Source organism: Vanessa atalanta, chromosome 27 (assembly GCF_905147765.1).
Source record: "Vanessa atalanta chromosome 27, ilVanAtal1.2, whole genome shotgun sequence".
NCBI classification, from domain to species: Eukaryota; Metazoa; Arthropoda; class Insecta; order Lepidoptera; family Nymphalidae; genus Vanessa; species Vanessa atalanta.
The window spans coordinates 4809088-4825594 of NC_061897.1; the positions used below are offsets into that span (position 1 = coordinate 4809088).

General features: G+C 29.7%; 1 protein-coding gene across 1 annotated transcript; it reads left to right on the forward strand.

Annotated features, from left to right (window-relative positions):
- Nucleotides 1-882: 882 nt before the first annotated feature.
- LOC125074302 (segmentation protein even-skipped) lies at nucleotides 883-14085 on the forward strand. The gene is made up of 4 exons (XM_047685594.1): nucleotides 883-1270; nucleotides 9913-9976; nucleotides 10189-10321; nucleotides 13632-14085. Exons 1-4 carry the CDS (start codon nucleotides 919-921, stop codon nucleotides 13953-13955), a joined length of 873 nt encoding a protein of 290 aa, XP_047541550.1. The 5' UTR covers nucleotides 883-918; the 3' UTR covers nucleotides 13956-14085.
- Nucleotides 14086-16507: the final 2422 nt, after the last annotated feature.

Sequence of the window (16507 nt, forward strand, 5' to 3'; positions counted from 1 at the left end):
AATTGTTTTAAATGTATATAAAAAAAAAGCTAAGTAAAAAAATCAAATGTTTTAACCTTTTAAAATAAAATTGGACTTTTCATTTGTATCTTTGTCCTTTCTATATACACGATCTAAGCATATAAAAAAAGAAATTACTCTATGACAGCTCAACAAAGTATGTTAAATGTCATTTTACAACAAAATTAGGTAGGTACCTACATTACAAGTGCAAGTTAATAATTGGTGGCAAGGTATATTGCACCAAAACTTTACCTTAATAACATTTATAACAAACTTACTAACCTTAGGTAGAGTTTGTTATTTTCGCTTCGTATGTATAATAGTTGCTAACAATAAAATCTTTGTACTTACATAATAATTAAAAACTTTTTACTTATGATTTTAGTGAAGATCTCAAAGTTTTTTTTGTATTGATGTCCATGAATACCATTTTGGTTTGACATGTTTCTAAACGCAATACAAATTATACAACCATTATTTAAAAAAAAGTGTCATCGATGGATTGTCGTATGTAAAAAGACGATACAATATAATGAAGTCTTAGTATAAAAACGGTCTCATTTTTTCAATGGAAACCGCAACAGATTACGTGCAATTATATTGCTTTATTATATACAAATAAAATCGACTTTATGACTCTTAATTTAAAGTTGAAATTGTTTTGAAGTATTTTTTTTCAACGTCTATACGAATATGACGTCATTGAGAAACGTACTCTATTACATAAACACTAAGGCTCAAAATGAATTGTATAGTTATTTCTTTAGTCAACTCCCCCACTAGAAGGCGTGGTTATTCACAATCTCTACAGATTCCACAAAACTCATCAGGGATCTGTCAGATACGGACGTTCGAAATACAAACTGTGTTAGTGGCCAGTGCGTGTAGTGATTGGGAGAATCGATAAATCGAGTGATGGAATCGGAAATAAACAAGATGCAGACTAAGATACCGCCCAAGAATTTTTCGATCGAATCGATTGTCGGACTCAACGACCGTCGTTCACCAGAAATCGATATTGAGAATACGATTGGAGATTTTAATAACGATCACTCTGAAGATGAAGATTTAAAACTGAGGGAGGGGAAAATGGGTTACTATTTCCAACAAAACCGAGTACCAAATTTCCCGTTTTTCATGTCGTATGACAAGAGAGTTATCGGAACTGGTTATCCAGAAGGTCAAGGAGGTGAGGACTTGAAGAGGGCGAGTCCTGGAAGTGTGAGGAGCGAAGTTGATAGCGACGGCGCTGATGATCGGCAGCATGGTAAGATTCCTATTTTCTTTATAAAATTTGAATGGGATTATTAGGTAATTAACAACTGTACTGTAATTTAGTGTTTATACAGAATATTATGGAGGAAATATTATAAACAAAAGACAGTAATTAATAATAAGGATTTTTAATTGATTTTATTGATATTCATTTTAGGATTTCAAACTGTTGTATTATTACAGTAACATGATGTTTAAGAGTACTTTTATATTAAAAGAGTATACAAGATATAGTCAAATGTATATTTGTACATGAAGTCAATAATTACTATTTATTGACAATCATTTTCATCGTTTAGAAAAAAGCTTTTCGAAATATATTAAATATAGGCTAATGGCAATTTTGCATACCAAAAGAGACTCGTCCATAAAATACATTATGTATTTAATAGCACGTAAAAACTTTTTGAATTTCTTTTGTCAAATTACCGTTTTTAAAACATAGCGGTGAATGCTTAACGACGGCGTATTGTAACTTCAAAGGGCCGACGGTCATAGACTTAACGTCGATTATATAAATAAAGGTCCATAGACCATAAACTTTGATGTTCTTTTTAAGTAACGTTAATAAAATTAACTGTTATAGAATTATGTACGTAAAATTTTATGACATAAACATTTTTACTTTTATTCTTTAGGTAAATCATTCGAAATATAATTAAGCAACAATTATGTTAATAATATAAAAATAACACTAGATATACTTTGTCTTTGTCTTGTAGTCGACGATCATAGTTTATTGTGCCTAATATAAAATACATAACACTTTGAATAAAATAGTTAAAATTTTACCGGCACATATAAACGGACCTTATAATCTTTTTGTCAAGTTCGTTGAATTATTATTGCTATATATTTATAAACTGAAAAGATATTTTCTTTCCTGACTTCTATATAAAAAAAAACATAGTAGGTGGTGGTAGGGAAATAATAAAATCGTTATTATAAACCAAAATATAAACATAATAATGTAATTAAAAACTATTATAAATACACCTAAAAACCTGTTAGTTAACGCAATAAACTACCTAACAGAATTTTATACGGCTTTCATGAATGGACAGAGAGATTCACGAAAAAGGTTAACGCGTTTAATACGGTCGGATTTGTGTAAATCAGTCGAAATATTACGAAGTTGTCAACAGTAGTTGTTAATAGTTTTATGATACATGGGGATGAGGCTAATATTAAGATTAAAAATTCAATAATCTTTATTCAACATTTAATTATTACATTTCCTTACTGATTGTCAAAATTCTACCATCCGTTCGAAAAAAAATACCTCGGACCTTAGAAGGAAGGAGAGTTAATTATATTTTGCCCAATATTTATGATAACAGTTATGTATTCACGAAAATTACTTTAACTAAACTAATTTCTAAACATTTAAAACATTGACATTAGTTTTTTTGTTTTTTATTAAGCTTAAATGTATTTAAAAAGCTTGTTAGTAGGTTTCCGTGCAAGTAGATAGATCGTTCTGTAGTAGATTTCTGTTCAACCCGTGCAAAAAGTTCGGAAAATAAACGATTTTCTTACAGCAATAGCGACATTCTACTGGGTACATAGTAGGTACTTACCGGAATAGTCTTTTATTATAACGTCTAAAACGAACGTTTATGGATATTTGAAACGTAACGTTAGATGTTATGATTATCTTAATCTTTGGGTAAAAAAAAAACAATTTATATAAATCTCAATAAAAAATATACTCGTATAATTATGACTTAATTTTTTTTTTTAATTCTAAGAATGGTTTGCACTTACAAAATTGACAATTTATTTTCCGTCATACTTACCTCAAAATCCAATGATTTCGTAAATAATTTCTGACTTATACGAATGTTTTTGGACAATTTGTTTAGATCGTCATTTCTTATTCAACATTTTTTTTTATAATGTTTATAGCACACACACACAGCAAAGACTTTTCGGAAATACTACAAAACAAGTTCACGCTTTAATTGTCAATAAGTAACCGTCCCATCCAGTAGCAATTTGTTTAAACAACTATGCTTCATGATAATACGTATCCGTCATTTTGTCGCTGCATGGTATCTGTCAGATTTACCGCCAAAACAATAGCACGGCATAGACAATATGGAGAGATAAACAATAACTTTTTTTTTCGTGTTTGGTACACAGTTCTTTGCTCAATTATGGAGTGGTGCATTGTGGCCAATTTAACAATAGACATTGGTTAAAAATTTCTCTTTTATGGCTCCTGGTTCGTTTTAATTTTTCGAATTTTATTGCTTCCAAGTTCGCAGTTCCAAGTAATGTTACTTGGAAATACTGTTTTGAATATTGGAAACGAATCGTATAATCGAATTTATTTACTTAAAAACTATTTTAATCACCAAATTACTTGAATATTTTTTGTATTTATTAAGTAAGTATTTAAATAATTTGCTCACATTTAACGAAAGTCAAACAGGCAATTTAAAACCCATTTAAAATTACAAAATTGAAAGAAAATTAGTCATTGTTTCCTATTTATTGGACTACAAAATGTTATACCACCAAAAAATAATACTTAGTACTGCTAGGTACCAGTGTGAAGGTTTAGTGAGCCAGTGTAACCACAGGCACTAGTTATAACATCTTAGTTCCCAAAGTTTGGTGGCGCATTGGCGATGTAAGGAATGTTTAATATTTCTTACGACGTCAATGTTCACGGGCGAATCTATCCTAGAATCTGACATTATGTTAAACTATAGAGTTTTGTAATATTACCTACAGTAATATTTGCCAGTCTATTTCGATATTAAACGCAAACGCGTTAAGTAAATACTAAAGTTATCTGGAATTATAGATTTTATCTCAAAGCAGAACAGTTAATAAAACAAATTATCTGAGGTGTTGTAACGTATTAATAACTCCGGTCGTGTAATAACGCCCGATGATGCTGTGAGATTAAAATGAGATGAACGGAATTAAATTGTAAGGGTTGGTTCACACTTGATAATAATATTCGCAACGTTTTAGTTGATTTTGAAATAAATTTATTAAAAGTTTATTTAAGCACAAACTATAGCAAGCATTAGAGTGGCAATCCAAAAAGTAAATTAATTGTAAAACGGTAATTGTATCTGTACAAAATGTTTTTTTTTTAAATCAGTTATAAAAATATCGATAAATTGTTCAAAAACACTTTAAAGATAAAGAACACTCTCTTTTTAGTTACAAAGAAAGCATCAGATGTCACCAAGACCTCAATCAAATTCTAAAACACCAGTATGTAGCGAGCTTAAAGTATTTACGCGCAATAAGCTTATAACGTGAAAGCTCGTGAGTGAAAGGGACAGATATATTATATCGGCCCCGCCCCATTGGTGGGGAGAGAAACGAGCTGCGTTATTGGATAGCGAATTATGGATTTTTAGTAGAGTTAACCACGCTCTGACGTAAGCAACTTAAGTCCTTATCACTTTGAGAATAGAGAACGGTTTACTGAAGCTGAATGTGTGCGTAGAGCTTAAGGCGTTCTACGCACACATTGACTGTGACAGTTTACTTTTTCAGCGCGCGACGATAAGCTGCCAGTGTTTTAAATCCTTGTTTTTTATTCTTTTTTATAATGGATTCGTTCAGAATTTTTTCAATCGAACGCAATTTAAAAGATCTGTCATCAGATATGATGACAAAGAGACATGTGTACAGTGATATTATACAAAATACGCCGCCTTCTTCGCCCAAGACTAAAGGTACAAACATCTTTGTTTCATTTACAAAAAGTTTTTAAGCATATCTTATGTTAATTACGCAGTCATATATTTAAAACTAAATAAACCGTTTGTGCTGATTAAAGGAAGAACAACGCTGTACTCTAAAGTCAGTTTCGGAGATACAATTGAATTTAAACAGGAGGACCTTTTAATTTTTTAGATTTAACCATACTCTCATAAAATATATATCATTGGATAAGTATTCTGTATAATAATAATAACTGATATTCTAGCTAACTTCAGGCGGCTGTTTGTTTTAAATTTATTTTCATACGTCGGCATAGCAATGAAGTTATAGATTTTTTTTCTCAATTACTAGTCTAAATCCCATTAAAATAGAACAGTTATCCCTAATTACAACACTACCTACGAAATAACCAAAAACCCGCACAAGACTATACCATAAACTGTTTTGTAAACAAAATTTCGGCAGGTAATTTGAAAGCATAATCTTTTCGAACGACTTTCGACCTTAGCATTATTACAATAAAGACGTTTGCAATATGTGCTATGTTTTTTTTTTATGTTTGTGTTGTAAAGCAATTATGAGATTTTTACACGACTTTGTGAGATACCGACGATGTATCTGAAACCGCTTTATCTTTTGTTATATTTTTATTTGATGTATTTATTATTGGTCAATATTTTTACCGTTAGGTGCCCGTAAGATCTGTCGCATCCTTTGGATTATTCTAAATACTTAAATTGCACTTTCAAACAATTTCAGAACGATTGCAATAAAACAATTAAAGAAAAGTCACTTTTGACAAGTTAAAAGCCGATGCTTTTTTTTTTTATTTATTTCCATGCTATGACCGAAAACCTTCAAATCATTCCTATTGACGTATTGCAAAATTAATTTATAAATACATTTAAACCAATTAGGGATAATAAAACTGACCACGAAATGACCACAGCTGTCCTCAACAAAAGTCAATCGTCCATGAATCGTCTATGACCTATAGAAAAAGTAAAATGTCAACGCGCGGGTGGATTTCCCGCCACTATTTGACAGAACTCGATTTTTAATTACACGTCACAATGTCAAGGCAGTATGTCTTGTCAATAGGGCTTAAACTGATTTCGTTTTTATCGTACTCGGCTCCCTATGGAGATATTTATCTTCATTACATTGTTGCCGACTAGTGGATACGGATTTTATTATGAAAATTGGTTTAGGGGAGCGTGCCGAGGGATGACACCGTATAATTGGTTCTACATTGGATAATTGTTCGGCAAATGTTTTGCTTTCATTCTCACTAAATTGTTTTAATACTTGGGGTGAACTATCCGTTTTTGTAATTTAATTATAATTCTTATAAACGAATATTTTTCTGCTACAACTGATATTACTAATAAGACGTCGTATATTTTCGTGTAGTTTAAAGCAAAAAGTTTTTAATCATGAGTCTGTATTTAAACTTATTAAGTGTAATAATACATTTCCTCTTACACATAAATTACAGAATACGCATCGAAAAATTATTATTTATTGACAAAACTTTATCTTAACTAAAGATCAAAAAGAAATAAACGTTCTAATTTCAAATGAACCGTAACGGTTACACCGTGTCATAGACAATAAACATGGCTACAATTACAGAACAATATATGACGCGTGGCGTGCGTGTGCGGAGGGTGCCGATGGCTATTCTCGATAATTCCAATTGTTAATGGATGGCAATCGCTTTACGGCCATTACAAGGGCTATTTGGTATCCAAATTGACCGGTGCCACTATTAATTAGACATTTAGTATAAAGGTAATCGGTTTAGTCGATTAAGCGATTCGAATGTATGAGCATCATCGTTTTCATACGTCGGGTTGTAATAGGCCGGTTATTTATTTAATTAAAATGCAATGGTATTTAACGAAACTAATTGCTAGATCTACTTTTACCTACGAACCCCCCCCCGCCCCCCATTTGAAGACTTGGTATTCTATAAACTCCCAACCTCCTCAAGATCGTAAATATCTCCAATATAACGGTTATGATTAGCTTCATTGAAAAGCGATAATGAAACAAAAACATTATTTCGTAACATCTTCATATTGTGCTTATTAGATTCATATTAAAAGCCGTCATGCGAAAATGACCTTTATTGTACTCGATACAAGTGTAATTTCGTGCTAATTTCGTTTGTGATTAAGTGGGTCAGGGTGTATGTATAGTATTAATAAAATAACACAGTATATTGTTTTCCATTGTCATCGACAATTTATTATGTATTATTAACTTTAATTGGTTAAAAAATAACAATTAGCACTTTACTTTCAAGACATTTCAAACCGGTTATAACCGGAATATTTTTATTTAAAAAACATGACGTTTTTAATTGTTCTTGATATTTGTTAAATAAACTATATCATATTAAATATTCAATATATTAATAAGTCCAAGTACGTATAATAACTGTTTAGCTACCATCCCACCAGTAACCTTTATAAGTGACCACTTACTATACCACCATACTGCAATCATGTTAAAATAAACAGTTATCCTTAACATTGTTGATATTGCAATAATAAGTTGACATTATTAAATGAGATGTTTAAAAAAACTCTTGTATGTCGTCACCCTTATGTTTTAAGTTTACGATCCTATGTTTGGCTGTCAATTAGCGTATGTTGAAACAATGACTACGGCTCGGTTACGAAATGATTTACAGAAAGACAACTAGTGTTTATGTGGCATTATCAAGTTGGATCGAAGTCTAAATTCATTATTAAAAAAAAAAGAAAGATTTTAGTTTTCAATGAAACCTCTTTTTAAAGAAGAATATTTTGTAATGTCACTTTTGAAAGATAAAATATATGACGACCCACTTAGTTTTTTTAAAGCAATTAAAATGTCATGCACTTCGCCCGATACTTATTGCTCACTTAAAATCCAATAATAAAACACATCTCATGTCGCCAGTTATAAAAATATCCATTTAAAATGGAACGGAAGCTAATTCAGGAAGCGTTCGAAATTGTCTGACATGTTTTTTTCTTAAAGACACACGCCAATACAGCTGGTTCAAAGAGGTCCGACTAAAGAGGTCCCATGCTGTTTCTAACAAAAAGGAAGTTAGGCTAGACTATGCGAATTGTTTAAGTGATCTGTCGCCACCCAGCATGGGAATATTTCAAGTGGTTGAGACGTTAAAAAAAGAGCACTACACGCAATAAATATTCTATAATCATGTTCGTTCATATTGACAAGAAATTGGTTTCATATTGTAACATTTAAACATGGAAGAGCTGACAGATCGTTTTAAATAGCTTATTATAGGTAACGTGTCACTGGGAAGTCAATATAACCGACGGTAGTTCCGGTAAAGAATATTACTCAAATTAATTAAATATATTTTACAATTTTTTTACGGGATGTATTTAAAAAGTTATACATTTGTAACATTCATATTTGTAACATACACATGTAAATAAATTTAGCCGAATATATTCTTCAATAATCTCTCCTATATTTTATAAAACATTGTTTGTAGAACACCAATAAAAATTGTACAGATAATGTAGTTATAATTGGCAATTTGAATTGTGGTATATAAATAGCTCTAGGTACTTACATGAAGCGCCGGAAATGACAATCGAACGTCTTAATCACGCCGCCATTACGTCCATAGACAATAAACGTGACTTGAAAGCATTCAACGGCCAGTGTCAATAACGGCGCGCCCTTTTTAAATTTAGAACCACTTCAACGACTAATCAGATCGGTAAAGTCGGCGGTTTTTGGTAGTTTTTTTTTTTTCTAAATTAAGCCGACGATCGCCCGTCTTCGGTACCTTTGTAAAATACTTATAACAGAAAGCATGGGAAAATATTTAATTATACAATAGCTTATTTGTGTTTGTTTTGTGTTAATGTACTCCTTTTGAAACTCTGGGTGTACAATTAACACCTCTGGCTACTGGTTCCTCCGAAGCGATTTTATGATAAGTCAATCTTCGGGGTAATTAGTTTTAAACATCTCTGTATCAAAATTAAAAGTTGGTGTGATTTTATTTATTACGGTATATGAAGACCTTCCTTATTGACGATAATACTTTAAATTGCCATATAAAAAATAAGTTTTAAATGAAAATAAAACTTTAAATTAAGGCATAATAATTTATTAACAATTATTTATACTAATCTTTCAATGATTTAGTGAAATTATTTAATAATGAACATGTTTGTTTTATTATTTTTTAATTTAAACTGACAAAGGACAAAATTATTCAACTTTTATAATATTGTTATATGACTTTAATCAACATGCAAAGCGATGTTAATTAAATACGTCTTTGTAAAAAAAAAAGTTCGTTTAAAGAGATAAATTCTTAAACCATTAACTTAGGGTGGGGATTAAGTATTAGTACAAGTAGCTGATGTCTAGACAAAACAGTAATTAAGATAAATCCATTGAAAGTTGCCGCTTCGAGTAGTACTTATAACCCTTTAGAGCTACTTTGAAGAGATAAGTTTAATTCTGTTTTACTAAGCGGTACAATACTTGAATTGTTGTTAATTATAAATAATGTTCATTTTTATTACGTATATTTAAATCTATTTTTTGATTTCCTTTTTTTTACTTCAATTAAAAATACATATAATTAAAATTGGCTCAATTAGAGTATGTCGTTCGGATGTGAATAAGAGTTAGCAACTAACTCAGTTGGTAGTTACTCCATTTAGTAATTGACACATTTCAATTTCAAATATATAATTTAATAAATATAAATATTATCGAATTTCGCTATAAGCTTACTTAAGAAACCATTACCACTAGGATTAGCAAGTTACATACCTTTGCGTATGTGTAATATAATAATAAATATATTAATTATCTGTGTCTTTTTTTTAATTAAAACAATGACAGCGACTATACATGTATCTAATCCTTATTGTTTTTCTACAGAATCTTTGAGCCCGCAATCCGAACCGATGAACACAAGCAATTCAGCCCCAGATCCAAATATTAGGTAAGATGATTTTATTAATATTACTGTCATGAACTAAGACGATATATTAATAAAGATAATATATTAACCTTTTATCTTTTATTTTTTAATTTGTTGTTTCAATTTTAAATGTTGTAACACTGAGTTCTTTCGTTGGAATCAGATCTGTATTTAAGTTTAATGTAATACATTTTTATACGTTTATTTAACGCATTTTTATGGTTTTTGTTTAGGAGATATCGCACAGCATTCACGAGGGAACAGCTAGCGCGACTCGAAAAGGAATTCATGAAAGAGAACTACGTCTCCAGACCGAGGCGATGTGAATTGGCCGCGCAGTTGCAGTTACCCGAGTCCACCATTAAGGTAATTTGTCTTAACAATCACACAATCGAAATGACGTTTCGATTAGAATTCTATTTTTAAAATATTACAAACTCGAAACTTCCCGGAACATGCAATATTGATTATTGTTATTATAGCAAAGAGTATACGCCTCAAAACAGCTTATCATCGTACATCGGCTTACGACATTTCGGAATAGACACGAATAGAGTTCTTACCGAGTACGTGCTGTTATGAACTATTTTAAAATATTGTCATTCGAACGCTTCTCGGCATAACAATTATACACAGTTTTTTTTTACGTAAGATTTTCCACGAATACTGTGTCTCACCTGATTCGAATAGATTCAACCTCGGCTCCTACGTTCATTTTCATGAGGTTGTTTTGAAACTGAAGTTTCACCCGCCCACGTCGTGACCCGAATAAACAGGCTCTGTTCATAACATCACAACGGACAGACGTTTTCGTAACATGACAGCTCTACGACAAGTTGATATCATACTTTGTGGAGTAGCTAAGGAAGTGACACATGATCAAAGACTTCCTATTGAAACTACTTAAATACTTAGTGAATCGCATTATAAAGAATATCGCTTAAGAAAATATTAATTATCTGTATTGGTTTAAAATAATAATAATATAACCTCTTTTTTATAACCTCATTTGTTAGTTTGTATGATAAAGTATTTTCATTGCCAAATTTCAAGAACTACATGCTACTATTCATTTCAAAAAATATCTTTGCATTCTATAGTTTTATATATTCAAAACAATAATATAATTATATGTTTACATACATAATAAATATATATGTAAGTAGGCCGATCATTTTGATATCAAATTGATATAAGTAAGTTACTTTTTTAATGCACGATCAACTTTACTTAGCTTGTATAAATGTACCCACAGCCTATGTTACTATTTGTCTAAGACGAAGGCGCATTTAGTGTTTTACGAGTACAGTATGATGCTTCAATTAGATCCCCAATAATTTCCATCACGAACAATTTATGGCGGTCCGCTAATTCGCAGAAACACGATACAAACGTGTGAAACAACTGATCAATTTGAATTTGGCCGCATAAATAAGAACGTATTCGATTTTTAAATTAATCGCCATTTTTTTTTGTTGTTGTTTTATAAGATGGATCGTATTTTGACATTTCAAAAAGTGTTATATGAAAAGTATTATTAGTTTTTTAATTTATCATTCACTTCTCTGTAAATGAGTAATATTTATTCATGATTAAAAAAAACTATATCTTTTATCTAACCAATAAACATAATTAATTCCACATTCAAATACCGTACGCCAATTTAAATTCAAATTCACCGTAAACATAGCCTGTCCAGTCATAATGTCAATTATCACTTCCAGTAAAAAAAAGAAAACCGGCGGTAAAAAAAAACGTGTTTATGGCTCATTCGAATTTTACATTCACGCTAATTTGTTGATGTGCATTAATAAAAGAAACCGACCGAATTATTCAGTAGCTGTACGACGCTAATGAACATTAATGCCGAAAAGAACGTTCAAGATTAAAAAAAAGGTTATCATTATAACCATAGACAAATAGACTCCACGCTTGAAAAGAGTTAGAGATTGTGTACAGTATATTTTTTAGAAAAAAAAAATATAGTAATTTTTTATTGTTTTATCTGTATTTTAAAAATAACAAAAATAATATTTTAAGATTTTTTATTAATAGTCTTATTAAAGTCACAAACATAGTATTTATTTAATTTGCAGTAAATAATTTTCACATATTATCTAAAACGTAAATATTCATAATTTACATTTTCTTTTTCTTAAAAATGATTTTCTGGCTCATTATTGCGCAATTCGTATTGTTAGTCCATTAAATAGCTCCATGAAAAGTTCATCGGTTGTCTATGGTCGGGCAGCTGTTTTATGGGGAGATTATACCAATTAAAAACTATTAAATTAAGCCGCGGCTACCATTTGATGCGTTATAAAGATGAATTTTTCGTGTGTTTGTTTATTGTGATGAAGTTTTATGACGATATAAAAGGCTCAGAAAGTTTGTATATTATAACATTTGTTTCAATGGAATGTGTTGAAAAAATAATTATCTAAATATCAATTAATTTAATAAACATAATAACTAAAAGTTGGATGTAAGATATGATATGCCGTGTTTCTTAATCTTTAAAAGGTAATAATCTTGTCTATGATGCAACTGAAGATCCGCCATTTTGCGTGCTATCCTTCGCAAAATACCCGCCAATTAACACGTCATTCTTTGCATACACACAAAAGGCGTTTTAAAGGTTTCCAAGGGTTTTTGTTTGCACACTTTGTTGTCTGAGCGACCATAACAGTTTTAATGATTTCAAGATGGCTTTTAATATTAATGTTCAGTGAATGTTTGTTTTATTTAAAGCACATGCAGAAGTGAAAATAAGTCTTTTACCATTCAAATAAACGCCTATAAGTGGATATATTTATTATGTTAAATGTATACGTAAACCCATCTACTTCTTATTTAGTATGACGTTCATTGTTAAGTGTTATTTTCCGTGTAATAATTAGTTATTTTTTTATCATTAAATAATATTCTATGACGTTCTTTCATTTAGTAGACAAAGTATTAAAGAAAAAAATTATCTTCTTGTAATAAAATAGATTAATTAAATCATGGAAAAAAGATTTTATTCTTATGAGCAACATTGAAATCTTAATACAATGTATAATCTTGATTCTCAAAAGTGTACCACCGACAAAAAGCGTAGAATTGTTCTTAATAAATCTAATTTGAATTATTTATTATTTTAATATAATTTAACAAATTTTCGCATATATAATTCCACTGAGCCTGTTTTTTAATAGAATATTACTATAATATACAAGTCATTAGCGATATAGTGTGAATTAAACCGTTGTAAATGTAAGAATGATTGGAAAATTAAACCGAGTGATAACGCATTAGGTATTTATTGATACACGTTTGCCAGATTCAAGTTTTATTAGGTTCTTTATAGCGTCGTGTTATACTCGTTTTTGTTTTTATAATCTAGTTTTAGTTTTAACTAAGTATGTCTTTGTTTTCCTTAATTAAAATAATATGAATTAAATATTTTTCATTATAATAGCAATAAACATAATTATGTATATTTTATGTACTTTATATAGAAAATTTCGAATTTTCAAAGTACTTCAAAAAACTACGTATCAAGGCTTTTTAAATATCAATGTCTGTACCATTTATTACATAAGTGATACAATTTATCAAAATTACTCGTCTTTTGTAAATAAAGGAATATATTAATATTGCTTAATTTTTAACAATTATTTTCTTTTGTCAACAGGTATGGTTCCAAAACCGTAGGATGAAAGACAAGAGGCAGCGTATAGCAGTAGCCTGGCCTTACGCTGCTGTTTACAGCGACCCAGCTTTCGCCGCATCTATACTCCAAGCCGCTGCATCATCGGTGGGATTACCCTATGGTTATCCGTCCCCGGCACTCCTCCCACCCTTCCACAACCCACAGCTGTTACCGTCAGGGTATCCCTACCCGTACCCACCTTACCCAAGATATCCCTACATTCCCCCAACTCCTCCATCCCCGGTTAATACTGAATCAAACCTCCGGCCATCATACCAGAACTTTAATATTAATGTCGACAAATAAGGTTTTATATAAGCTAAAATTATTTTTTAAGAATTGATTAAAATATACAAAATAAATTAGGAAAGCTATAAAAAACTCACAAACAGAAATTACGATGTTAATTTCACTTTTACGCTCAACATGTTGGAATGCTCAATTTCTATTTTCTTTTTAATATTTATTAAGGTATAACGTTCTTCAATTCTTAACATTTATAACAATTTAAAAAAATAGATTTTCAAAACATCCGCATTAAATAACTTTGTATAATTTTCATTAACTAATACATAAATCATTTTTTTTTTAATCTAGACCTTTATAAAAAATAGCCCATTCGTATTTGTAGAGATATATATTCCAATGACAAAGTACCTTAACATTATGCTCAGTTAAAAAAAAACTTGATATATATTTTTTTAATTTCATTTGCAAGAACGAAACGCGTCTACAAATCAAATTAATGTCACTTGAGTTTATGCTATTGTGTATATGTAAATATGTTTTAAAAAAAAATAGTTAATTTATTAAATTTAGAATAATAAAAGTAGTATTTCGTACATATAACCTATAAAGAGTAGCTATTATATTTTATTATTAACGATATAATAACAGATGCTATTAAGTAAGCCTACAAATATTATTTTGCGAGTTTATTATTAAACTGTAAAATATATTTTAAACTATTTATAAAAGACAATTTGTAAATTTTAATTCATTCCATTGTGTACAAATAATTTTATTTTTAATCTGTAAGGTTAGAAGCGCGGTATAATTTGACATAATACCATAGATAATTAATAGTTACGTCAACACTAACCCCAGTGTAAAAAATATAAGTAAGAAACCAAAGTATCATAATTATTATGTAATTAGTGCAATATTTTTAAATACATTCTGTTTTATCTGAATTTAATGAAAAACACCAAATTTTCAATCGGATTTAATAATAGAATAAGTTTCAATGTAAATAAATGTAGTGTTTAATGAGATCCCATTCAGAAAAGTTTGTTTTCCTTTGTGCAAGTATGTATTGTATTGTAAAAAAAATGTATATTTGTGGTAGCAAGGTTTAAGTGTTCATAGTAATTAATGTTTTATCATTACAAATGTCTTAGTTTAAGCTCATTGTAAAATATTAAATATAAAAGACAATTATGAGGTTATATAAACTTTTGTTTAATTTAATATCCACTTTCGATTAAAAAAAATAGATGTAACTGTCGTGGCTGTAGTGAAACCTCTTTGCACTTTGAGCGGTCCATATACAGAAACTTATTTCTTAACCTTATTCGAATTTTACGCCCAGAGCGCTTAAAAAATATTTTTTATCTGTCTCCTCATAAATAAAGTAAGTTGTAAGCTTACCTACTTAATTTTTTTTAACATTATTTCTATCCCATAAAAACTATACTTAACGTCCGTCTTAAATTATCTAGTAAGAAGTAATACTTCCGTCGGTCTTTTGTATCTAAGTAAATATTTTTCACCTCTCCATTTACGTGACAATGTCGTGTAATTTGTGCTGATTTAATTTGTAAACAATATGAACGATATTTGAAATAAATAGGCAACGTATGCATATTTACAAAATAATGTGCCGTCTTTAGGCTGAACAAACAACAACCATCGCTATTCTTTAAACATTACAGATATAATATAAAAAAAGAAATGATATCATAAACTAATAAATAAAAAATAAATTACTTTATTCTGAGTGTATGAATTTGCCGACGTAAGTTTTACAACTTTATTACGGCTTAGAAATCTGCAATTAATAATAATAATTGTAATGGCTTTTTGTTGTACCAACAAAGATCAGATTATTTCGGTAAAGTGATTACTATGTAGCATACGCGCAGGATCGGTGTAGTTTGAATTATAAAATAATTTAAACTGTATTTTTTTTTAAATATTGGACGACATCACATACATTACTCTGATCATAAATGTAAGTAGCTAAAACGCTTGTTCTGAATTCAAAGCACAATTTTGTATTTTTTTTGTACTTGTAAGGTCTTCTACAAGCCCGCCTGGATACGCACCTACTACTTTTAAAATATTCTACAGTCAAACAACAATACTTGTTTTACATTTTATTATTGAGTGTTGACAGAAGGAACATAACAGCTCCCAAGGTTGGTGGCGCCTTAGTGATATAAGAAATGGATAATATTTCTTCCAGCGCCGATGAAAAAGAAAAGACTGCCAGTATTATAGTACCATATGGATGAAAATGATTTAGTAAATATTGTATTATGATTTACGATATTAAAATACTTAGGCAGCTTGAGTTTAAAAAAATACGACAGATACAAACAGAAAACCAAGGTCGCTTCAAACTTTAATTTTGGAATCCTTTAAAATAATTAATTTTAATAATAATAATATAATATAAACAAAAAAGTAAATCAAAACGAAAGTCAAAAATTGAACCGTAAATAGCGTATAAAAATCAACAAAAAAATTTCAGAAGAATTACTATATTAACAACGTTTTGATATACGATCAAATTCTAGCTAATACTCTTCATTTATGAATTAATGTGCACAGATTACAAAATATTTATTTAATAA

Excerpts from the sequence above, each read along its gene's own strand:
- LOC125074302 (XM_047685594.1), top strand. The coding sequence starts at position 919 with ATGGAATCGGAAATAAACAAGATGCAGACTAAGATACCGCCCAAGAAT. Across the intron at positions 1,271-9,912 it reads CGCTGATGATCGGCAGCATG|AATCTTTGAGCCCGCAATCC; the intron begins GTAAGATTCCTA and ends GTTTTTCTACAG. Across the intron at positions 10,322-13,631 it reads TACCCGAGTCCACCATTAAG|GTATGGTTCCAAAACCGTAG; the intron begins GTAATTTGTCTT and ends TTTTGTCAACAG.